Consider the following 25,401-nt stretch of genomic DNA (forward strand, 5'->3'; position numbering starts at 1 on the left):
AAGTTCCGAAGGACTGGGTAGGGGCATTCAGCCAGCAGAATCGATGGACTCTAGCACTGGCCTCCATCGGAGACCTGAGTTCCTATTTTTCAGTCTTACCTGTACTTTGAGCTACAATATTAGTATGCTCCTATGACTTTTTTTGTGTGTGTGCAAATTGTGGAAGAAAATTAAAATTGAGGTTTAATACTTGAAGGGCGTAGGAGGCAAAATCATGCAGAATAACAGATAATAGACCCACTGTTCCTGCTCAGAAGATGCAGGTGGAGAAGGTGACAGGTCTCGTCACATGGGCTTTGTCTTCTGTTCTGTGTCTCCGCTTGCCTCTCTAATGATGTGCGATCAAAAGTCTGCACTGAGTGCAGGGGACAGAGCCCTCACAGGAGATGAGAACAGAGTAGGGACTGCCGCTGGGTCTGTGAGCTGAAGCGTCCTGGTGCTTGTCCAGTCTGGTGGTGGGGTGGTTGAGAGGGGAGCAGAGGGTTGATTTCATGAGGGGAGCATATTAGGAGCCGCCTCATTGCAAGCCTCCCCTCCCACCCCAAGTGCGGCGGACCCTTCTGTGGAGGATACAGACTGGTTCCTGGGGCATCCCCGTCCCTTGGCAGGAAAGGAAGTCATGCCCTAAGGCTGCTTTTCCCTCTTTCTCTTAATTCCTCAGAGACACGAGCTTCCTTTCATGAAATCTGTTTTGATGAGGAGCCAGGTATCCAATCCAGCAAAGGGTGGACTCCTGGCCCTTCGTCCTCATGGTTTCCTTGAACTCCACCATTGAGGACGTGCCATGGGGCCCACGTCTCCGTGTGTGACACGTGGTGAAAGTCACGTGTGTGTTGGGAGAGCCTGACCACAATGACATTGGGCCTTCCCTTCAGGGCCGGGTCTTGAAAGCGAGAATTGAGATACAGAATTTTTTGTGGCTTAAATTCAGTGGCTCCTCCAAGTCTCAGACTTATTTCTCATTTTTCTTGGTGGAGAGGTGGGAAAGGAGACAGAAAGATCTTTTTTGGATCTTACAATGCACAGTTAGTTCCGGGGAGAAGCTGGCAGTCCCTCCCACAGGTGGGTAGGGTTACTTTGTAGGCATGCAGACTCAGTGTTCACAAGGAGTCCCTGAACGTTTCATCAAATATTTATTGAGCTGCTAACAGCTGCCAGACAGTCTGGGTACACGTGGTAGCCGATGGTGACAAGGACAGGCCTGTCCTGAACATGTGCACATTTCTGAGCAAGCTGCTCCTAGTCGGTCATGAATCAGGCCTTGTGGAAGAAGCTACTTTCCAGGCTGGTCTTTGCTGCAAGTTGGGTTCAACCCTGGCCCAGAAGGTCCCAAACTTCCCAGTTCATGAGCCCTGGCTTCTCAGCAAGTCTCTTATGCAGCCCCTCAGTCAAAAGAAACACTTAATAATTCCATTATTAAGCAGTTGTTTAACTAGCTGTTCAAAACAGGCTGTTGCTAAGTGTAGAAAGAGAAGCAAATTAAGAAAAGCTTAGCCTTTTGCAGAAATTTATGTGCTTGGTTTAGTTTGAGGGCAAGCAGAAGTCTTGACATGTATGCTCTCTTTTTGTTGGATGTAGGGATTTTTTTAACCTAAATTTTTACAAAATTATGCAGAAAACACAAAATTCCCAGAAAATGGGAATCTCACTTTGACTTTTCACTCTCATGCATTGGAGAAGGAAATGGCAACCCACTCCAGTGTTCTTGCCTGGAGAATCCCAGGGACGGGGAGCCTGGTGAGCTGCCGTCTATGGGGTCGCACAGAGTCGGACACGACTGAAGCGACTTAGCAGCAGCAGTGATGTTTTTGTTGTTTTCTGGACAAGACTGTAATCTCCTGAAGAACAGGCCCATGTTGACCTCAGTGTCAGTACTGGAGAGCCCTCAGGGGACACAGTATAACAGCACTAAACACAGCAAGAAATGTCCCAACCCCAGTCGAGACAGTCAAGGGCTATGCTTAGGACCTGGGCGATTTTAGGAATTCAGCTGGAAAATGCAGTCGTCACAAAACATCAACAGTAACTGTTGAAAAAGCCTGTTCTGTTTCTCTGTTAAACCTCAGTAGGTATAAAGCTTTAACTTCATTTAGTTCTTAATTTTAGAAGATCGGTGTTGAAACCAGATTGTCACATTTAAGGTGTGGGGCGAGGGAATGAAAGACAGTTCTTGTTGAAAGTGAGTCAATAAATGAGGCTCTTTGCAGGTGCCCCCACCTCCCTCCCCTGCAGTCCTGGCACTGATGTCACTTCCTGAGGGAGCCCGTTGGGGTGTCATAACCAGGCAGACTTCCTTACAGTTGCTTGTTTAATCATGTGTCTCCCAGCTGGCTGAGACAGTGTCCACTGTCCCCACTCTCGTCCTCTGTCTGTCCCAACACCAGTGGTGGAACGAATGGATGAACAGATGAAGCCTCAAGTGAGGTTTTCTGTCTGATTCTTTGCGACCCCGTGAACTGTAGCCTGCCAGGCTCCTCTGTCTGTGGGATTCTCCAGGCAAGAATAGTGGAGTGGGTTATCATTTCCTTCTCCAGGGGATCTTCCCAACCCGGATTAAACCCGGATCTCCCTCATCGGAGGCAGACGCTTTAACCTCTGAGCCACCAGGGAAGCCCCTTGTTACAAGATGAAGTCTCAAAACAAGCCGAAGATGATCTGTTCAATTGGAAGCCGTCGGTCCTTCTTTCTGGTTTGCCTACTCGGGTTACCTGCACATGGCCCCGAGCTGCTTGTGTCACCACTGCGAGGCAGGGAGGAGACGTTTCTGCTGAGACGCAGCCTCTCGCGTCAGAGCCCTCGTCCTAGGAGGGACAGTGGGGACCCAGGGTGATGCTGTGTCATTACGGTTCTGAAGTGGTCGTTAGCCAGGGACACGAACCAGCAGACTTGGGTAGGCTTTCCTGACTCTCTGAGGCTGGTCTCACCAAGGGTCTCGCTGGGCCTTGTCTGCAGTCGCTGGGTCCTTTGCAGTCCCTGGTGGCTCGTGGTTGAGGAGGGGAAACAGACCTAGTCCTTTCTTGGTTGCCTGGTGCTCACCTTCCTGGGCCTCCGGGGAGACCCGCCCTCTCCCCTCCCACTCTCCTTTTTTTAGGTTCAAGACACTTCCATCATTGTTATTCTTTATTTTTTTTTTTTAAAGCGCCTAAATTAGTTTTGAACTCTTCACAAAAGACAGAATGTAGTGCTCATTTCACATCAGGCCCTCTGAGCAGCCTACATATTCAGAATGTCGTGGAGCCCTGTGTCACGGGGGTGGGGCCCGGGTGTTCCTGAGTCTCACATGTGTCCCTGCCACATTCCCTTGGGCTTCCAGAAGCTTCCGACCTGTGAGAGCCAGCAGCATCACATCAGGCAAATGGAGCTGGGGGATGGGCTGGCTGGTGGCTGGTCTTCCCATGGGCAAAGCTGGATGTTGCATGAGGTTGGGGAGTCCGGGAGGACTGGCTGGGGAGAAGGTAAGGACTGAAGCTGGGAGGAGAGAACAGTGCTAGTGGGCTGTGTTTGGAGAGAGAGAAGAAACCTGGCCGGTCTCCCACACTCGCTCCCCCTGCAGGGAGTGGTGGGCTAGTAGACAGAGTGGACAGTGGCAGGGCCGTGTCCACAGAAGGCGTGTCATCTTTGCCGTCCAGAAGACCTCAGTGTGCACAACCCCAGGGGCGGCCACCTGCCTGCAGCAGCGGCCCTGGGCAAGAAGCCGGATGATGGAGCGGCTGTACAGTCCCATTGGAGCTTCTGGCACAAGTTTCTGTTGTAGAAAGAATAGTAAACCCCCAAAAGAAGCCACTGAGGGGCTCTCCTGAGTTGCCCGCTAGTCCTTTTTTGAAGGACAAACGTGAGCTGAGGAGTTGGCACTGAGTGAGGGCCTGAGACATGTGTGGTCTTTCCCTCCATCCGGTTTTCCTTGCACTTGGAGTTGTCGGCTTTTCTGAGCCTCTGGAGTGAGGCTAGGGCCCCTCATTAGAGGAGGTTTCCTTTGCAGAGACCAGGGTCCTTGGTCCTCCGCCGCAGAGGGACACACGATGTCCCCGGGGAGGGCTCATCACCACAGCCCCCTCCTCTATCCAAGCAGCCTCCCCTGCTCCACCCCGCTGAGCTCCTACCGGAACCCCCGAGGCGGGGGTATGACTGGGGGCCTCTGCTCAGGGACAGTGGCCAGTCACCACCGCTCTGGTCTCGTTGGTACCTATGGGTACCAGGGCATCTCCTGAAGGAGGATGTCCGTGAACCAACAGCCATGTGTCAGTTCAGCAAAGCAGGCAGTTTAAATCAGACAAACGAGGCATTCCAGCAACTGTTTTCCTCTGAAAACCAGCGTAAGCACACGGGCCACCAGTGAATGAGCAGGAGAAGGTGGTCTCTGCACCTCTGTCCTCAGGGCTGGCAGCACAGCTGCTCCCACACCCGCTAAACTGAGGCCGAACTGGATGGAAATGGGGTGGTAGGCTGATCTTGTCCTCTCCAAAATGCAGTGTTGTAAACTGGGGATCTATGTCCAGAGACGCACTTTATGCAAAGAACAAAACCAAAGGACTTGGGCAGTAAAATAAGTGCACGCAGCACATATATATATACACACACACTCTTGCAAACGTTTTTACCAAGCGCTGGGTATACAAACTGTGTCGAGGGGACTTCCGTGCAGCCTGCAGGGTGAGCCCAGTCACTACGGCTCTGGATTCTGCTAAATCGCCCCTTGGGAGCAGAAACGCTGCTTTTGCTCCAGTGACCTTCAAAGTGCCTTCTAGATCAGAGCTGCCCGTCTGGAAAACCTTCCTTGCTCTGAATAGTCAGTGCCGTTACTGGGAGGTCCTGTTGCCGTAGTGACATCCCTTTCCGGGGGTGGCTGCAGGCACGAGGTAGTCCTCACCGTGAACTTGGGAGCTTGCTGCTGCAGACTTACTCACCGAGAGAGAAAGGTGGGGGCCGGGGAGGAGTTGTGAGAACCAGGAAGGCCGTATGCAGCTCTTTCCTTGGCAGTGCCCCTCCTGAAGTCTTCCAAGGCCGTTTCAACCCCAGGTTTAGAGTGGGGTGCGGGAGCGGGGTTCAGAGGCTGGCATTTTGCTGAATGTCGGGATCACGGCCAGGAAGCCCAGTGGAGACGCAGACCTACCTAGCACACCTGGTTAGACCCGCCAACCCCCAACTTCAGAGACCACAGGAAAGTTTTCCTCTCTTTGGCCTAAGACCTGCCTTGGCAAACCCTTGGAATTGACAAAGCAAACTTCCATCCTCCCTGGGAAACCCCATTCTCACCCGCAGGAATGTGATTTAGCCTAGTGACCCAGATAAGGCCAGTCAGCCAGTCACACCTTGTACAGAATCCACACCCTTCCCGAAGATGCAGTGATCCAGTCTCGTCCAGCTACAGTTTTGTTTATACTTTCGGTTTTTAGACAGTTACACGATTGGGCATTTATTTATTTATTTAAATTTATTTATTTAAATTGGAGGCTAATTACAATATTGTAGTGGTTTTTGCCATACATTGACATGAATCAGCCATGGGTGTACATGTGGGTATTTAAATGAAGCCAGAGCTCCACTCTGCTGAAGCATCTTCCTGCATCTTCAACTGGAAAGACGCTGAGGATGCCAGGTCCCCGGGGAGGGACAGGCTTCCTTTGACATGTGCACATGGAGGTTGGGAAGAACAGAGAGAGGGTCTTGTGTTCAGGACTGATGGGCAGTGGGGGAGGACCTTCATCTTTGAAACTAGAACCCACTGTTGAATCTTGGGTGCATACGAAATATTATAAATTATGGTTAAATTCACTATATTATCAGCTAAATGTGGTTTGCTGGACAGAGTCTATGAGAAAATAGATCACCTGTAAGTAACTCTTGGGCTTCCCTGGTGGCTCGGATGGTGAAGAATCTGCCTGCAATGCGGGAGACCTGGATTCGATCCCTGGGTTGGGAAGATCCCCTGGAGGAGGAAATAATAACCCACTCTAGTATTCTTGCCTGGAGATGTCCATGGATGGCAGGTCCATGTGGTTGCAAAGAGTCGTTTAGAACACAACCTGTTCATAAGGTGGGGGACTGGAGTTTGAGCTCCCAGTTAGAGTCTCAGTTTCAGCAAGGTTCTGGGAAAGATGTTGGAATGAATGAGAGAAGAAAAGGACCTTACAGGGATGGGGAGGGGAGAGTGAGATGGACAAGCTCAGCGAAGGCAGTGCTGACCGTTGGCCAGTGCATGGCCAGCCTCACAGCTGAGGACGGTCTGGCTCAGTGGGCCCCTCTTCCATAGTCAGTCACTGGCTGGATGCAGAGGACACAGTTCCGTAAGACCTGGTTTCTGCCTCTCAACTTCGTCAGAGTGTCGTGGAACGAGCAGACAGGACCAGAGCTGCAGAGCTGCGTGGCGAAGGCTGAAATGGTGGTGCACATGGGGTTCCCCTGAGGACTGGGGGGGGGGGGCATCTGAGTTGGGAGGAAGGAGACCGTGCCTCCCAAGAAAGAGCTGATTTGAGTTAAAGATAGTTAGGCAGAGCACATGTCTGTTAGGAAAGGAGAAGCATCTTCAGGTATTCCAAAAAGAGAAGCTAATAGAAGGATCCTCTTACTCAGCTGAGAAATGAGAGAAGCCAGAAGAGTTCAGGCGGACAGTAGCGGGAAGGTGCTGCCTCCCAAGGCTGGAGGGAAATGGGGGGCCACCTGGCCCCTCTGTATAGGAGTGAGGCCCTGGGAAGGGGGCTCAGACAGGCGGGGACCCCAGCAAGAGTGGGAGCTAAGGAGGGGTTGCTGAACAAGCCTTGGCTGAGACCTGAGCAGAGGGGAAACCCTGCGTCTCCCTTCACTCCCCACTCTGTGTCTCCCACGGGCCCACCCACTGGCCAACATGGCCGGAAGCCATTGGTCAGGAGAGCATGGGGACTGTGGTTTCCCAACACAGACAAGAATGGCTGCAAATGGCTCCGAGAGCCAGCAAGGAAGTGGCCGAGAACATCACAGCATGAGGAGGGGTCGCTGTGAGTGTCAACATTCGTAGAGGGAAGGTGTGGCGGGCTGGGCTGAGACGTGACTCTTTCTGAGGTCCAGGGGCAGCCAGGGACACTCGATGCAGTGGTGCCTGTCCGTTTGCACACGGGAAGGACACTGTGGCTGGGGGGCGAGTGAGTCAGACCGTAGGACCGGAGACTGGTCAGGGTAGCTAGCCATCCCGGTGGAGGTATTGGAGCTGGGGACTGTTGAAACGCTCCAAACCTCAGGCCAAACCAGTGAGATGGGAAGGGAAAGGAAGAGGGCTGGGATGACCCTGGGGTTTGGCCAGCACGCGGCAGTGCTGGGGCTGGAGCCGGGTTCCCTGCTGCCAGGGCTGCCCCTTCACTGTCATGGCTGCACGGCGGGTCCTGGTCTCTGCTGTGCTGTGACTCAGGGCTCTGTGCACTCACCCCTGAGCATCCAGATTTCTGGGTTGTCTTCCAGTGTCGTCTTTTCTATAATTTACCCTAATGTGTTACGAAAACCTCCTTATTTGTACGTGAGCCTGTTATATGTTCCTGAATTTCAAATTCGAGTACAAGTTCTTATTTAAAAATTACTGATCATGGTTGTTTTCAGAGAATTCTCATTACGAATGAAAAGAAATGTTCCCTTCTAAAGTTCATACGGTCCAGAATCCAGCTGGTAGACAATGGATTTCACAATATTCCCATCTAAAATTCTTTCTTGTAGCTCTGTTCATAAATATCTCTGGCTGAGCTCCCGTAATTTACAAGACTGGCTACAAAACCACTGACTGAATTGCAGCCCTTGTTACTGAATAGAGGTCAAAGTATTAGTTCTAAATAATGCAAGTTGGTATGTTACTCGGAAATTCCAGGAAAAGCTTTTTTCCGTGATTTTCAGTTTCGTTCCAAGCAACAGACAACAATCACATTGTTCATAGAATACTAAGTCACTGGTCGTTTAAGAAGCATGTTGCCCCAATTAGAAACTCAGATACACATGTGTTTTACTGGATCCTGAAACTTACATAAAGCTTTAAGCGCACACTTTTTAGTGTTGTAAAAATTTGAACATATTCTTGTTAGAATAACATGGTGGTATGTAATGATGAGTTGTTGGTACAGATATTATAGTAAGGCAGGATGACGGATACAAAATTCACATCCATATAAACTTGAATAATTGTGCAAATCACAGTTCTTACTCCAAAAGAGTTAAGCAGTCTTGTTCTGAAGGCAGCCACATGAACCTGTTAAAATGATACATATAAATATATGGCATTAGAATACGCTTTGGTAAAGCCATTTGGTGAGCTGCCTGGGCTTCCCGGGTGGCTCAGTGGTAAAGAACCTGCCTGCCAATGTAGGAGGCGAGCCTGGTGGGCTACACAGTCCATGGGTCACAAAGAGTTGGACATGACTGAGCAACTGAACAACAGCAACTGGAACCCATAGAGTAAGGGGTTTAATTCACCTTAGGGAATTCGCAATGGCTTCTCAAAGGTGACACCTGCAGATACTCTTACAGCGTTAGACCAAGGAAGGTTTAGGCTTTTCTAAAGCTGTTTTTACTGAGTTTCCACTATTATATCGAGCCATCCTTCCAACCATATTGTTCTTAATGTAGGGTCAACTGTCACCTTGGCTTGCAAAGAACTTTACGGTTTCACCTCAGAGAGTCCCACAGGCTGGAGGACCCCCCCATCTGTGGGCCAACGGACAGCTTCCCCTACCTGTGCTAGACCCCCTCTAGGACGAGCCTTTGCCATGTCACCACCTTGAGTTTATCATGGATCCTGCCCATCTCCTAGAGGCCAGCAGAGATACACACACATGTCCACATCTCTTATTTTATAGATGGTGCTGAAGCACGGATGACAGAAATGGCTTTACTCAAGATTCAGGCGACAGTTTAGATCTAGACCTGGCCGCCGATCCTCTATGGAACATTCTCAAACCACCCAACATGAAAGTAAGGCTTCCCTGCACCCCTCGAGCCCTTAGGATCAGCTTCACCCCTGGGTCCTTGGTTACAGAAGGTCTCATAGCGCCCTCTGGCTGTGGTGTCAAGACACTGTCTTCATCCAGCCAGAGTACAGGAGGGATACTGTCTGCTCTTCTGCAGCTCGTAACAGGAGCTTTGTTATTACCAACTGTGTGGTCAGTGCCTATGAATGGACATGGAAATAGGCATAAGCTGTCTGCTTTATTTCAAGATTGTGAGAAGCAGCAATAGCCACAATGCCTGTCCCTCCCAGAATAGGTGAGGATGGGCAGGCGATGCTGGGTGTTAGGTTCATTCTGCGGCTGGTGTTAGATTTTGAATCCAACCTTGGTGCCGGGGTGAGTCAGGATGTTGCTGATACGGTTGATTCAGATGCAACCCCCGGCTCTTCAGGCCCCTCACCTCTCTGAACAGTAGACCTCAGAAGGCATCTTCTGATGAAGGGAGCTGGGTAAGTGGACCTCAGAGAGGCTCCCGGGTCTGCATCTGTGGAGCCTCCCTGGTCCCAGATGGAATCAACTCTTTAACTATGATTCTCCCTGGGAATCCCCCTCAGTGGGCACAAGCTGGGGGCAAAAGAAGACAAACCTGTCAGGATCTGGAGTGGAGGAGCAGAGGAGATCTCTGCATGAGGTCAGATTTTTTTCTGCATGTGAGAGGATTTTGCCAGATTGGGACCCTACATCAAGGTCTGTATACACCTTGCTCCTTCTCTTCTACCTTTAACGTTGTCTTCAGAATATTTTTGCAACCCTGGACTATACAGTCCATGGAATTCTCCAGGCCTGAATACTGGAGTGGGTAGCTTTTCCCTTCTCCAGCGGATCTTTCCAACCCAGGGCTTGAACCCAGGTTTCCCACATTGTAGGCAGATTCTGTACCAGCTGAGCCAAAAGGGAAGGCCCTCAGAATACCCGTCTTGACTTGTATCATGAAGACTTCCAGGACCTGACTTAAGTCAGGGTTATCTCACTGTGGACAATGACTTCAGCCATAAAATCAAGACGCTTGCTCCTTGGAAGAAAAGTTATGACAAACCAAGACAGCATATTAAAAAGCAGAAACATCATTTTGCCGACAAAGGCTCATATAGTCAAGGCTACGGTTTTTCCAGTGGTCATATACAGATGTGAGAGCTGGACCATAAAGAAAGCTGAGCACCAAAGAAGATGCTTTTGAACTGTGGTGTTGGAGAGGACTCTGAGAGTCCCTTGGACAGCAAGGAGATCCAACCAGTCCATCCTAAAGGAGATCAGTCCTGAATATTCATTGGAAGGACTGATGCTGAAGCTGAAACTCCAATACTTTGGCCGCCTGATGCGAAGAACCGACTTATTGGAAAATGACTCATTGGAAAAGACCCTGATGCTGGGAAAGATTGAGGGTGGGAGGAGAAGGGGATGATAGAGGATGAGGTGGTTGGATGGCATCACTGACTCGATGGACATGAGTTTGAGTAAGCTCTGGGAGATGGTGAAGGACAGGGAAGCCTGGCATGCTGCAGTCTATGAGGTTGCAAAGAGTTGGACACGACTGAGTGAGTGAACAACAGCAACAATTGACGGACCATTCTCGGATCTCAGGGCTGGCTCTGGGACGGGCAAGCTTTGGGCCTGGGTTGTGACAGAATGTGAGGGAGGTGCTTAGGGTTGTCAGCGCCTCTTAAATCATCCTGGAAAGAGAGCCACTTACTTCTGCACAGGCTGCCACTGGCTCTATCACAGGAGTAAGCTCCAGGAGATGGTGAAGGACAGGGAAGCCTGGGTGCTGCAGTCCGTGGGGTCGCCAAGAGTCGGACACAACTGAGCGACTGAACGATGTCTTGAAGCATTGAGCTTGGAGTCGGACGCCTGTGTTCAAATCCTAGCTTGAAGCAGTGGAGAAGAGCATAGCCTTTGGGATGGGAGAGCTGTGGGACCCTCAGGTGACTTCTCTAACCTGCCCAGGCGTCCATCTGATGGTGCATAAAACAGGGATAGTCCTGTTGGCCTCATAGGGTTACCAGTGCCATCTTGTTTCTGAAGCGCCTGGCGCGGGGGTCTGACATGCACGTGCCTGGTAAACGATGATGAGCACCCTCCCTGATTCCATCTCTGATCCTTCACTGAGAGCAGGGGAACCATGCTCCCTCGCCGGGAAGGCCGGGCTGGCCTGATGGGCAGAGGCCATGGAGCCGCACATTCATGGGGGGAGAGCACAGACACTGTGCGGTGGGCGTCTGCGCCGAGGGAGGAAGGACGAACGTGCACTGTTGGTTTCCTGTGAATTTGTGTCCGGATTTCTCATAGTTCAGTACTACCCTCAACTCTCTGGGGTCCCCCAGCCAGTTAGCATCTTTGATCAGATCAAGTCAGCTTGGTCCGTCCTGCTCTGGTGGCCCCCGGGGTGTTTTGCATCTTTGTCTTTAGAGTTTGGGGTATTTTGTAGACAATACACAGCTCATTGTCTTGACATCACAACTCCTTGCTTGAGGCCTCCTGTGTACTTAGCACTTGCCTCCTATGAGCTGTGTTAAATTGAACCTGGTTCAAATTTCCCTGTGATATTTTGGAATATTGTTGGAGTGTGTGTGTGTGAGAGAGAGATAATTGATGATGTCTTCTATTTTGAATAACACAATCTCGAACTATGCCTTGGCTTTTTCATTCTAGCAGTTTTTCAAAAGTTTTCTTGAAACAAGTGCGGGTGGATTTCAGAGTTTACCATCATAAGGAATGCACAACCCATAGGCAAAATTTGCATTCTTCCCTTTTCATTTATGAATTAGAGGAAAAAAACATTTTATTAATAGTAATTGAATAGTAATTGCAAATAGTTTTTATGTGATCGGCAGGCCTGGTTTTCTGTTAGCAACTCCTAAACAAAATAGCTAAGCCTCCGCTGATGGAGGTTCTTCTTGGCATGACAGGGCTAACTCCCTGCTTTGTTTCTGCTGCAGGCGGTGACTGCGGAGCCCAATGTGCACGGCGGGCGGGAAGGCCAGGCCGGAGGCCCCCAGGAAGAAGGCCTGCGCGTGGGGCCGGGGGACATCGAGGCGCGCGTGGGTCTGAGCCGCGCTGACCTGCGCCCGCGGGCCCCCGGCCCCGAGAACATGACCACGGCGCAGAACGGCCACGGGCGCGGAGCTGCGGTACCTGGTTCCATCTCTGACCCCAAGGACCCCGGCATGGGGACCCACTCGGCGTGCCGCAACGGCGGCTGCAGTGGCGGCGGTGCAGGCGCCCGGGAGGCGCGGCTCAGCCCGGCCCGCATTCTGCGCCTCTTCTCTGCCGGCCCTGGCAGGACGCGCGCCGACCGCGAGCGGCCCCGGCCCGCCGGCCTCGTGGGCAGCTCGTCCACGTGGAACGCCCTGGCCTCCTTCCGGAAAATGGGCTCTTTCAAAAAACTCAAGTCCTCGGTCCTCCAGGGCATTCAGAACCGGGAGGGGTGGGATACGGCGAAGGAGGGAACCTCGGACCGCGATCTGGGCAAGTCCGTCCCCAACGGCGAGGCGGCTGGGGCCCTTGGGGGCAGGTGTGCCCCTGGGCCCGGCTTCGCCTCCGACGGCTCGGACCCCGAGGAACCGGACGAAGGCTTCGCGCGTAATGCCCTCCGGTCGCGGAGCCTCCGACGTGCCTACGGCCTGGGGCGCATCCGCCTCCTCGACCCGGAGCCCCTCCGGCCGGCGGCGTGCGAGGCACCGGAGTCCCTAGCGCGCGAGCCCGAGCGGAACGGTGTCTGCCGGCGCAGCAAGAGCACGGACAGCCTGACCTTCCTCGGGAAGAGCTCCTTCCGAAGGAAGTCCGCCTCGCACTTGGCCGAGCTGCGGGCCGCGCAGGAGGGCCGGGGGCCCCGCAGGACCCTGAGCGGCTCTTCCGCCGACTCCGATGGCTCGGGCGGGGCCCCCACGAGGCCCAGGCGCTGGAGGAGCCCGCTGCGGGTGCCGGACCTGGCTCGCGTGCTCCGGCTCGCGGGGGGTGGCACCGCCGGCCGGACTGGTGACCCCGGGAGCGCAGCGCCTGGGCCGCGGCCACTCAGCCGGCTGCACGATGACTACTCCCGCCGCGCGGCCGCCGCCCCCGAGGGGTGCGGACGGGGGCGTGCGGAGCCCCGAGACCCGGTCCCGGTGGGTGCAGGAGGACCGCCCAGGGCAGTGGTCCCAGGAGGTGCCGCTCCTCGCGCCCAGGGCTCTCCGTCCAGCCCACCGGCCCGGGAGATGTCGGACAGAGACTCCGACGAACCGGGACCTGGTGACCGGTTTCCCTCGGAGCCTGAGCATCCTCTAGGGCCTCTGAGGCCCACCACGCCCAAGCCCCCCAGCCCTCGGAGCCCCGATGCAGCGAGTGCCAAGTGTCCCAGCAGTGTCAGCGCGCTGTCCCTGAGCTCAGCGGACAGCGAGGAAAGGGCCGAGGGGCCCGCGCAGAGGGAGCAAGGTCTCGGGTCCTCCCAGGAGGCCTTGCCAGCCACCTGTGACCAGGGCAGGGAGGACAGTGGAGCCAGCAGTCACGCTCAGCCCAGCCATGGAGGGGCGGACGGTCCAGAAGACAAGACAGAAGAGGTAAGGATCCTTGGTGGCCTGCCAAGCATGACAGGTGCCTGTTAGGGCCACCCTCCTCCCCCTGAGATGGGCACAGGTGGTCCCTTCACCTGCCTGGAGGTAGTGCTCCCAGCTGTGTTGCCCTCAGGAGTCTTCTTGTTAGGTTGCTGTTTCTCAGGTTAAGAAGTGACCTCTCTCTTTGTTGTGAAATGTACCGCTGTTTTGTGAAGCTGCTGGAGGTGGCATTTATACCACACAGTTCCTCCAGGAGAGATGAGCTCAGCTCTGAGCTAGATTTGGGAGAAAAGTTGAAGGCATCTCTCTTGTACTCTATGTAGCTAATAGGGGCTCTCAAAATTCTAATCTTTGAGACATTATTAGTATTATGACTTTCCTTCTCCTTCTGCTTTAAACTGTTTCCATGCCCTTTCCAACAGAGTTTGTGTGAATGAGATTCTTTGTTAAGAGACCATTACATGTTCTAAGTCGGCTTCATTTCCCAAGAGTGAATTAGAAACGTGCACTGTTATACCTGTCAACCCTGAGTGATGATAGCTCAGAAATTTTTATGATGGTTATTGTACTTATTTTTAGAGTAGAACACAAGCACCTCATGAATCAAATTCACTAATAACTGTCAAGGCTCTGAGAGCAATGTTCTTTTCATTTCCTGTCAAGGATCCAGGCAGCCTTACTGTGTAATTTCTACTCTATAAATGCATTCAGTAACGTTCCCTTACAGAGCTGAGAGCAGAGGAGATGCGTGCTTCTGTCTGTATTGCAAAAGATTCTTCCCATAAGCTCCTAGACTGTGTGGTTTTTGTTTAGTTACTCAGTTGTGTCCAACTCTTTGCGACCCCATGGACTGTAGCCCACCAGGCTCCTCTGTTCATGGGATTCTCCAGGCAAAAATACTGGAGTGGGCTGACATTTCCTCTCCGAAGGATCTTCCCCATCCAGGAATTGAACCTGTGCCTCCTGTATTGGCAGGCGGATTCTTTACCACTGAGCCACCAGGGAAGCTAGACTATATCACAGGTATAAATTGTGCCAGCAGCGATTCCTTCTCGTTGGCCCCCAAAGAGGACCTCAGTTTTGCCTTCATGCCTGCAGAGGGCGTGATGATGCAGCAAACTCAGAAGCTGAACTATTTTGTAACCTCTGCATTATAGGGAGCCTTAGAAAGGGGGCCTACCACAGATCACTTTCAGATCTAAGTCCGCCTCACCCGTCCCTGGGTAGCCAGAGAGTGAGACTGCCTCACTTTTTCTGGATCCAGGCTTGAATGGAGACCTCAGGGCCAATCTGTCTTCCAGAGGTCCTGTTTGTTGATGACCACTTGCTTATTTGCATATTCCTAAAAGGAGTCCGTGTAGCAGTTGTAAGGAAATGGGACTCAGGGCTAGCCAAGGGAAGAGTCCTGCCTTTGCTATGGGTTGTGTTATCCATCAAGGCCTGAGCCAGTCTGGGCTTCACTTCTGCCTGGATGATAAGATGACCAGTAATTCCTTACACCAAGCACCCCGTTCTGCCATACTGATAGTTTAGGACACCCCCCTCCTCCTCAAAAGAGGGATTTGCTGTGGTCAAGAGGGTTCTTTGTGTTAAAGGTGGGGACTTCATTTTCTGTTTAACAAAATTAGTAATAATTTTTAAAAAGCCATTAAAGTATTTTATTCCTGAGCACATATTAATTAAATATATTCAGGAGTTAGTTTCTGACTTATTTACTTCCCAGGGTAATTTTTGACCATTATACAATTTCACGTTTATATTTGCTGTTCTTAGTTTATGGCACTTAGTTTCTACCCACAAGGGATCACTGAAGAGAGAAAGCAGGACATGAGTAGTTAATAGTGCGTGCATGTGGATAATGCTACAGATTTTCTTTAAGATGTTTATTACATTTTTAGGTTGCATTCATTTCTGCAAAATTCTCATGTAACACATCAAGCGTCCTCTTATACGTGCTTGTTAAAGTAAATGACGAACAGAGAAAAGACTGATTTTGCCCAATTTACGTGGTGTATGCTGGTAATCTTCAGCATATCTTCTTCGTTACTTGCAGAGAAGTACTTGTAAAATATAACATGAAACCTTCTCTTTTATTTTGTCATTTAGAAGCAAAGTACAAGCAAAATGAAGCAAACAAAACAAACCAGAAAGCACCTTGCTTTAAAATGCAGCAATTTCACTCTTTCTAGGTTAGAAGCAGTATTTGTCAATCTTATATAGCCACAATAAAACTAAGTATCAGCCTTTACTATGTTTTAATGTACACTGGGTTATTTTCTTAGTTTATTGATAGTATGGTTCCACTTGGGGGCTTCCTAGGTGGAGCTAGTAGTCAAGAACCTGCCTGCCAATGCAGGAGACACAAGAGATGTGGGTTCAATCCCTGGGTCCAGAAGATCCCCTGGAGGAGGGCATGGCAACCCACTCAAGTATTCTTGCCTGGAGAATCCTGTGGACAGAGGAGCCTGGAGGGCTACAGTCCGTGGGGTCACCAAGAGTTGGACATGACTGAAGCAACTTAGTACGTAGTATATATGATTCCACTTACATGTTTAAAGCTAGCTTGAGCTACAGTTATTGTTGAACTTTAAAGGATTGAAAGCTGTACATTTTATGATATTTAAAATGCTTATTATCATGCAGTTTTAAATAAAGGAGAATAACTTCTTAGAATCATTTAGAAATAAAAGTGACAATCTTTGAAAAACTGCACACAGTGGAACAAGACTGTGTCCCAAAATCACCTCCATAGCGTTGTATTCCTGCCACCTAGTGGTAAACATTGTTGTAACAACGATGACCAGGGGAATGAAACTGAAATTGTTACGTGCTTGAAAAATGCGGTTGAGCGTTTAATACCTGTTCCCTTATAAGGGAGCAGGCACAGGGTGTAGTGTGGTTGCTGGTGTCCCTGCAGAGTCACCCAGTAGCTCACTGGATGAATTTGCGGCCCTGTCCTTGGTCCTGCAGAAAGGATGCCCTTGTTCCTGGTGGTGCTGAGTGTGCCACAGATGAACTCTTTCAAGTGATGAGAATCCATTGTAATTCCTTTACGGGGAGCTTCAGGCTTTTAGTTTGCCATTTGAAAGATGCCCAGCATTGGGCAGACCCTTAAACACCTTAAGGGTAGAGCACGGGAGAGCTCCCTCTATCTTGGAGGTCTGTAAGAACCAAGGAAATCACATGGTAAACGCTCGGCCCCGTGCTTCCCAGCAGCCGTCGCGGTCTGCTGTTCACTCTCCTTTTGTGATTTCTCCATCCTAGATTGACCTGACTCCTTCAAACAGGGGCCAGGTAAGGTCAGTGTTTTCTGGAACTGATTTTGACACCCACCGTGTTACACCCTTATGGATCAAATTGCCAAGTCCCCCATCCAGACACTCAGATGTAGCTCTGAGGAACCGTGGGCGATGTCGGGGAGACAATCGACGACCTAAGATGTATCTAAGTCATAGTAGAATACGCTGAGTGAATTAAACCCCACAACAGGGGAAAAACCGTGATACTAAGGGATTTCACAAGGGTTGTAGTTCTTACCCATGCACCAAATCCAGGCAGGCTTAATAGGGATGATCAAATCTGGTTTGAAGAAGGTGAGATTTCTGCTGGTAGTTATGGAGTGGAAGTGGAGTGGTTCAGCGGTCAGAGGCACAGTGGTTTCATGTGGTTTCACAGAACAGGACACAACAGTTCGATTTGGTGTCACGGAACCATCCCGGTCAAGCTGAAATCATTAGGTTCAGACTGTGGATTCTTGGATTCCACATAAAGAATCTGTATGTTACTTGATAAGCATTGAGGGATCAGAGATGTCTTTGAATAGAGAAGGGCCAAGCTCAGAACTGTGTGTTTGAGAAGTTAATCCACCATCTCTAAAAAAGAGAACTGGGAAGAAAGATGACCAGAGAGAAAGCTATTGGAATTTATTGCCAGAGAGATCTCAGAGGTAACAGGGCACTGAAGCGTTGGGAGGAGATCCAGGACAAGAGGAAGGACAGAGAGTGAAACAACAGACGCAATGACAAAGACCCAGTGCGGCCAAACATAACCAAACACATAAATATTCTTTCAAAAGATGCCACAGTGCCTGAAATACACTCATAGTACCTTAAGATTGCTTAGCTTAATATCTTTATTATTAATATCATTAGCATATATTGTTTTATATTTTAAACATATATGGTTTTAATATTAGTATCATTAGCATATAGCATTTATGTTATATGTATTATACATTATGAATAAAATTTTGTTTTATTTTATCATATTATTTACCATATAATTAAAATGATAGTATTATTTATTATTGATATTATTAGTACTAATAACAAAGCATAAACATTAGCTGTTATCAGATTCATTGTTAGTTAAAATTTCTGCCTTCAGTCAGGCTCTTCAGTACAGACCAGTTAAACTCTGAAAATCGCTTTCCACCTTCCAGGCAGAGTTTCTCTGAGTCTGGAATGGGCCCAGCCAGGCTGCACAGTAAGGGCACAGACCCAGGCTGCACAGTAAGGGCCCAGCCAGGCTGCACAGCGCCTCAGCTGGAGCTCGTGCCTCAGAGCTGTGACCTGGACCTGGAACGGGGCCCGCGGGGGAATAGCTCAGGCACTGAGGGTAGACACCTGCTGTCTCAGCCAGGCTTGTCGCAGTCCTGATGTCCTGTAGGTTAGGTTTGGGCGTTTTTCTTCCAGCTCTGTCGAGCTAACTCCTGGTTCAGGAAGGAGAGGCGTTAACTCCTGAAAGAGTTAAGCATGACTTATAACCCTGGTGTTTCCACTGGACTCTGTTATCAACTGGACATGAACCTCTGTAGAATACAAACACCAGTTCCCAGAAATGGCTTTAAAACCTTTCAAGCCAGAAGGAACGGTGGTATAAAGCATTTGGTCTAAAGTATGTTGACCATCAATGGCTACTCCCGCTTTGAGGGGTGGGGGTGGTGGCTGGAATTTTACCAGCTCACATTGGAACTCTTAAAATGTCATTGACTCATCCAACTAAAAGTATGCATAGCAACCTCTGTTTATATGATTTGTTCAGTTAATAAAGGTCCTTCTCAGCTGCCCCCTCAAGGTCAGCATTCTGGGGTTTGCTTTAGACACGTAAACTGAGGCCCGGAGAGGGTACCGTCCCCTCCCAAGCCCCGTGGCTGGGCCTGGAGCTGGGCCTGGAGCTGGGCCTCCAGCAGGACCGGAGCCTGGGGAGCCTCTGCTGGGACCTGCATGCAAGCACATTCTGACCATTTCTGGTTTCCCAGTCTTTGGTGCAATCCTTTCATCTTCCTTATCTGTAACAGAATTTAAAGTATCCACTGTATGGCTTTTAGGATTAAATGAGATGGGATCAGTGAAGGCCAGTTTTGAGATGCTGGCGTCTTCGCCATCTGCACACTTCCTCACCGTTTTCTCTTGTCCCCACATCCCGCATTCTTGCCACGGAGTGTGGACCACCTCCTACCTCCGTGGGTCCTTGCCCAGAGAAGAGTCCTTCCTCTTGATTTCCTGGGTGGAGTTGGCAGCTTGGGGTGGGCCGGGCCGCTCACTGAGGACCTTCATTCCATCCCTCCCCTGGCAGTTTGTGTGCGTCACTCGATGGTACAGGAGAGGAAGCTGTGTGGACAGTGGTGGGCCTTGGCTCAGAGGCCAGAGCCCCGCTGTGTCCAGAAGGTCAGAGCTTCGGGTGTGGTGGGCGGCCCTTGGACACAGTGTGTGACTGATCCACTCCCTGATATACGACATAAAAGTGTCATATGTTTACTTACAGCACGGTTCCACTGCACATCTGGATTTGTTCTTTCTGAGGCATAAATTATTCATCTAACACTGCAAGTTTTGAATTAAACACACTGGAGATCTTTTGCAGCACCCACGTTAGAGTCTCTGGAAACACCAGGTGCCGCTCCTGGTCGTGCCTTCCCTCCCGGGGTCCCTGTACCCACAGCCCCAGACTCTTACCCAGGGTGTTCTTGGTGAACAGCCGTCTCATCAGGCTCGGGTTTACTTGACCAGTCAAGTTCACTGGCTGGACTGTTGTCCCTTTAAAGGAGGGGTGACTGATCTAGTCATTATCAGTGAGAGCTGCCGAAAAGAAAGAATCCCAGGAAAGTCGTGTCCTTCTTTTTCTGACACCCTCCCCTCCCCGAGTTCTTTTTATAAAGTCATGTCTGGGTGTAGGGTGAGAACTGCTCCCTTGACACCCAGAACTGCTCACTTATTTGCTCCTTTATCCCCATTCATCCCTCAATCGTTCATGAAGGTTTCTAACTACTGATTTCCCAGGCTGCAGACTTTGGGGATGTGATGATAGCATCACATCATTTGGAAAGAATGTAAGTAGCTGCTTTCATGAGACACCCAGATAAATAAATCAAGCCTATAAAAATATAGCAGTGGTTTTAACAGAGCCACAGAAAACAGAACTTAGAGCCCAGGGGAATTTATGAGGTTTTCTTGCAGGAAGTGATACTTCAACTGAATGTCGAAGGATGAAATTTCCAGGTGGACAGGGGCAAAAAGGTATAGTGGAGGGAGCAGCCGTTCTCTCATTTCCAATTGCATCAGATAACATGTGGCAAACAGTGGGTTGTTTGGTGTGGCTGGTGAAGCTGGAGCTGGCAAGGCACATAGGGTGAGGTTTTGAAGCGCCAGCCATGATCTGATGTGTGTCTTAGTGAGAGTCTTAGGAGAGTCTTAGCCATGCTCCTCTTAGGATGGAGAGTGGATTAGAGACACGGAAGAGAGTTACTGCTTCTACGACAGCCATGGACAGATTCCTTCTGAGACTGAATGATGGCTGAATGTAGTCATCACGTGGATGGAGGTGGCTGGAGAGGGAGGGGGAGGAGTTAGGGGTGTCTGAGATCTCCTCAACTGAAACACAGAGGCAGGCATGTTTATGAAGATGGTGTTCTGCGTGCTAATCCAGAAAACCTTGGTTTCCTGGATTCTACAGGCATTTGGGGCTGTTGAGTGGCATGACTGTACTGCTAACTGTGGCTTGAAGTACACTGATGCTGGGAACACAGACACCATCCTTCATCACCCTCCCCAGAGAGTAAGCCGAGCCCTGCCTCCCTGCCTCCTTCCCTGCATCCTGGTTCCTCTCCTTCTCTATACAGAGGAGCTCAGACGGCATCAACAAGGTCTCCTGCCCAAGAAGGTTTAGAAGAACAATAGGCTTCTGTCATATTGAGCTCTAAAACACGGTTCTTGATTTTGGAACATTTTTGTTGTTGTTCAGTCATGTCCAACTCTTTGTTGTTCATTTTGTTGTTTTTGTTGTTTAGTCACTCAGTTGTGTCCAACTCTTTGTGACCCCATGGACTGCAGCACACCAGGCTTCCCTGGAGTTTGCTCAGACTCACGTCCATCGAGTCAGTGATGCCATCCAACCATCTCATCCTCTGTCACGCTCTTCTCCTCCAGCCCTCAATCTTTCCCAGCATCAGGGCCTTTTCCAGTGAGTCAGCTCTGCATTGTGCTGCTGTTGATTCTGAGATGGTAGGACAGGTGGGGGTGGGGTGGGGTGTTAAGTCCCCCAAATGGAATTCCTCTGAATGATTATTATGAAGGCAGGGGAGGGGAGACCTCAAGAGTCCATATTTCTCATAGTTATCAGTTAGGGTCTTTTTATGCTCAGAGAATTGTGTGATGGGTAGTAAATTGCGTCCGCGTGAATGTTAATATTTGCATTTTTAATGAATTACCTATTCTGCCCATCAAACAAGTTACAAAGGCCATAGGCTCATAGACTCTTTTCAGCACATTTAATCATCAGTTTTACACCTGTCAGGACAACTGAAGTCTGTAACACCAGCACTGCACTCTCCAGGGAGAGAGCAAGCATTAATTGCTCATGTGTTTCTCTTTTGAGGGCTTCCCAAGTGGCTCAGTGGTATAGAACCCAATACAGGAAGATGCAGGTTTGATTCCTGGATGGGGAAGATTCCCAGGAGAAGGAAATGGCAACCCACTCCAGTGTTCTTGCCATGGACAGAGGAGCCTGGCAGGTGCAGTCCATGGGGTCGCAGAGAGTTGGACACGACTGAGCATACACACACAGAGCCAGCAGTATTTCTCTTTTGATTCCATATCCAGCTTTCTTCCCACAGCCGAGGGAAAGCACTTAAAGCTGTGCCGGGAAGCAAGGGTTAACGAGGCCACACACACGTCTGTGTACAGACGTTGATGACGGGTGTGAATTGGCAGGTCTAGGTCAGGCTTTCTGAGCCCTGGGTAGTTCTGCGCTGAGCTGCTGGACTGTGAGAAGGTAGACCAGGTGGGGCTCCAGCCCGGCCACCTACACTCAAAGAGAGTGTTTCTAAAGCAAGGGAACACTCTTGGAGAACATGGATGTGGTTACCTGCTGTTTTTCAGAGCACCTGGGGGCCACTGCCTGCGGCAGAGTTGGGGTAGGTCTTGGCTCTCTGGTGTCTGTAGTTCTAGGAAGAGTCGCAATCAAAGCTGTGTCCCCTGGATGGCCGTACTTTAGAAGCACGTAAAGTTTGATCAATGATTCAGTTTTAGAATTTGCGGGACACTTCACATGTCTTGCAAGGAATATGTCTTTTGGCAAAGCCTCGCTGTTCAGATGTGAGCTTCAGTCTGAGGGGTTTTCCCCCATCTGTCCCTCTCTCCTTCTGGACTTCTGCTTTGAGTAAAGTGTACATTTTGGTTTTATGTATTACAATTCTGCTCCACCTAGAAGGCGAGCTCTCTCCTTTCCTGTCTCTGGCGAAGCTGCATGGTGTCAAAGCACAGCCACAGCTGGTTCTCCCCGAGCTGCCCCGTGGGCATGAGCTTAAAGGAGCCAGCGTCTCATTTCCTGCCTCTGCACACCTTCCTTTCACCCGCCCCCATCACTTCCTGGAGCATGTTTGCTCTCAGAAGGATTTGTTACCTGATCATCTAAGACAGCCGCTGATTTTCCTAAACCCATCTGTCTGTCTCTGTTTTTTTCTTTTCTGTCTCAATGAGGAAAGCAGGTTGCATAAGTGAAAAATAAACAAACAAACAAACAAAAAACCCAACAACTGCATGTCGATTTGTGATCAGTTTATTGTCTGCAATTTTTTTGTACTTCTATTTTTGCTAGCATGCTGTTTCTGAACCTTTTTATCACAGGATGATGATAGAAATGAGTTTATTCTCACCGTGTGCTTAAGTTGTCTGTGCTGTTTGGTTTAGTAAATGAATTAAACAACCCATAATAGCCTGTTTTTTATATGTATATACTGCAAAAAAAAATAACAATAATAAAAACTTGTCCCCAGTTATTCTCATATTTTCCCATGGTGTCAGAGGAAAATGTTTTAATACACCCTCTTATGTTTTTTTTGGTATGCAAATTAAACTGACAAAAGTTGACTTTTGTTCATGTGAGTAAGTGGGAGTTCACAGAAAACTGACTGCAGGAAGTGGTTAGGGCATCTTAACAGGGGAAAGAGGTAGGAAAAGCCATTGTGGAAAATGAGTGACTTTTAGGAAAGATGAGGGCCCTGTAGAACAGGTGGGAGACAGGCTAGTTTTGTGCCAGTGTCTGTTTAGCTGAGGCTTCTCTTCTCAGTGATAAGAGTCAGTCTTCCCTGGTTGGAAGGAAAAGAATACCTTTTCCTTGCAAGGAAGAGAAGGGATTTATGACAACTGAGTTCTGCTTTCAGGTAAAAGGAAAGCCTGTTCTTACAGCTTTTGAGTTACAGCTTTTTTTTTTTTTTTTTTTTTTGAGTTTGCAGCTCAAAGTGGTGTTTATTCGCCATGGTGTGTTCTGGACCCTGTCCATGGTGACTTGAATTGGACATAGACATCCAGGCTGTAAAAATCGAACTGGCAGGTCAGAAGGGAGTGGAGTTTGCTAGAGCCCACTGCCTTCTGAGCAGAGGTGACTTGGTATATCTGGAGAAAGAAATGGCAGCCTACTCCAGTATTCTTGCCTGGGAAATCCCATGGACAAAGGAGCCTGGTGGGCTACCATCCACAGGGTCGCAAAGAGTCAGACACGACTGAGGGACTAAAAAACAACGACTTGGCATATGGGCGCCTCATGGCGTAGTGGGGACAGGTTACAAGGCCCACACCTGGTGTCTGTTACTGCTGACTGGCTGCATGGCCCTGAGCAAGTCACCAGACTTCCCTGGGTCTCAGATTAAAAGTACATGACCTGCATTTCAGGTCTCAGTTGCCACTGATTGGCGAGAGGCGGGGCTCGTTGGGCCAGTCCTCAGGGCAGGGCTCTGGGGGTTTGGGGGTGGGGAGACAACCAGAGTGGCTGCTCTGCCTGCCCTGCCGTCTCATGACTTGCCTGGTTGTTCCAGCCCTCCCTGGGTGGGGTTCTGTTTTATTTTCAAGTCTTTGTTACACAGTGTCTCAGGACGGAGGGGCTGAAGACACTAGGCTCCTAGAGACCGCTGCTTGCTCTGAGCCCAGATATGGAAGGTCTGTGGGCTGAGCCCTCGTGATTGTTCTTCCGTGAGGCTCTTTGAGAGCAGTGACTCACCAGGGCTGAGGTGGGCGGGCACCCTGATCCCCACGGTTGCACTTTGTCCTCCCAGGACCCAGACGGGAGCAGTGGCTGAAGCCTGGGGCCACAAGCTAACCCTAGGCCAGGCGGACTAGACAGAAGTCTTCCCACTCCCACACCTTCGGGGTTCTCCTAGTACATGGCATTGCCTCTGAAACAGTCACTTGAGAACTTGGGAAGTGTCATCGAATTCCGGGCGGCAGACTCTCCACCCGTGGGGTTGTCTGGTCTGGAATCTGAGATCCTGAGAGGTTAGTGGTGACTCGTTCAGGCACACCCAACTGGTTAGTAGGCTGATCTGGTTTAGTGCTTGCCCCATCAGACCAAGTCCAGGGTTGGGCCAAGCAGCAGCCCAGACTCAGTCCCCTTAAGACACATTGTCTGTGAACCTGCTGAGAGAGGGAGCCTTGGATAGCAAATGCAGCCTCCGGGCCATTTCTCCCACAGGCCTGCATTACCTGAGCTTTATTATTTATCTATTTTATATATAGTAGCGTATATATGGGCTTCCCTGGTGGCTCAGTGGTAAAGACTCTGTCTGCAATGCAGGAGACCCGGGTTCCATCTCTTGAGTCGGGAAGATCCCCTGGAGGAGGGCATGGCAACTCACTCCAGTATTCTTGCCTGGAGAATCTCATGGACAGAGGAGCCTGGCAGGCTGTAGTCCATGGGGTCACACAGAATTGGACACGACTGAAGTGACTGACATGAGTCTGAGTGAACTCCGGGAGTTGGTGATGGACAGGGAGGCCTGGCCTGCTGCGATTCATGGGGTCGCAAAGAGTCGGACACGACTGAGCAACTGAACTGAACTGAACTGGAGTGAAGTGACTAAGCAGCAGCAGCGGCAGTGTATATCTGTCAGTCACAATCTCCCGACTTATCCCTCTCTCCCCTTATGTCCTGGTAACCATAAGTCTGTTTTCTACATCTGTCACTCTTATTTCACATCTTATTTCTCTTTGGTAGGTAACTTCACTTGTACCCTTTTTTCAAATTCCACATATAAGTGATACCATATGATACTTGTCTTTCTGTGTTTGACTGACTTCACTTACGATAATCTCTAGGTCCATCCATGTTGCGGCAAATGGCATTATTTCATTCTTTTTAAGGCTGAGTAATACTCCGTTGTATTAATGTATATGTACTACATCTTCTTTATCCATTCCTCTGTTGATGGACATTAGGGTTGTTTCCATGTCTTGGCTATTGTAAATAGTGCTTCAGTGAATATTGGGGAGAAAGTATCTTTTTGAATTATAGTTTTGTCTGGATATGTGCTCAGGAGTGGGATTGCTGGATCATATGGCAGCCCTGTTTTTAGTTTATTAAGGAACCTCCATACTGTTCTGCATAGTGACTTCACCAAGTTACATTCCCACCAACAGTGTAGG

General features: G+C 49.9%; 1 protein-coding gene across 2 annotated transcripts in view; it reads left to right on the forward strand.

Annotated features, from left to right (window-relative positions):
• The window catches only part of SPATA13 (spermatogenesis associated 13), a 289,978-nt gene that overhangs the window by 218,225 nt on the left and 46,352 nt on the right, over nucleotides 1-25,401 (forward strand). For both annotated transcript variants that reach the window (XM_061434945.1, XM_061434946.1), the window contains one exon: nucleotides 11,894-13,492. In XM_061434945.1, coding sequence (XP_061290929.1) covers nucleotides 11,894-13,492 — 1,599 coding nt within the window. The remainder of the gene's footprint in view (nucleotides 1-11,893; nucleotides 13,493-25,401) is intronic.

This window comes from Bos javanicus, chromosome 12 (assembly GCF_032452875.1).
Source record: "Bos javanicus breed banteng chromosome 12, ARS-OSU_banteng_1.0, whole genome shotgun sequence".
Classification (NCBI taxonomy): Eukaryota; Metazoa; Chordata; class Mammalia; order Artiodactyla; family Bovidae; genus Bos; species Bos javanicus.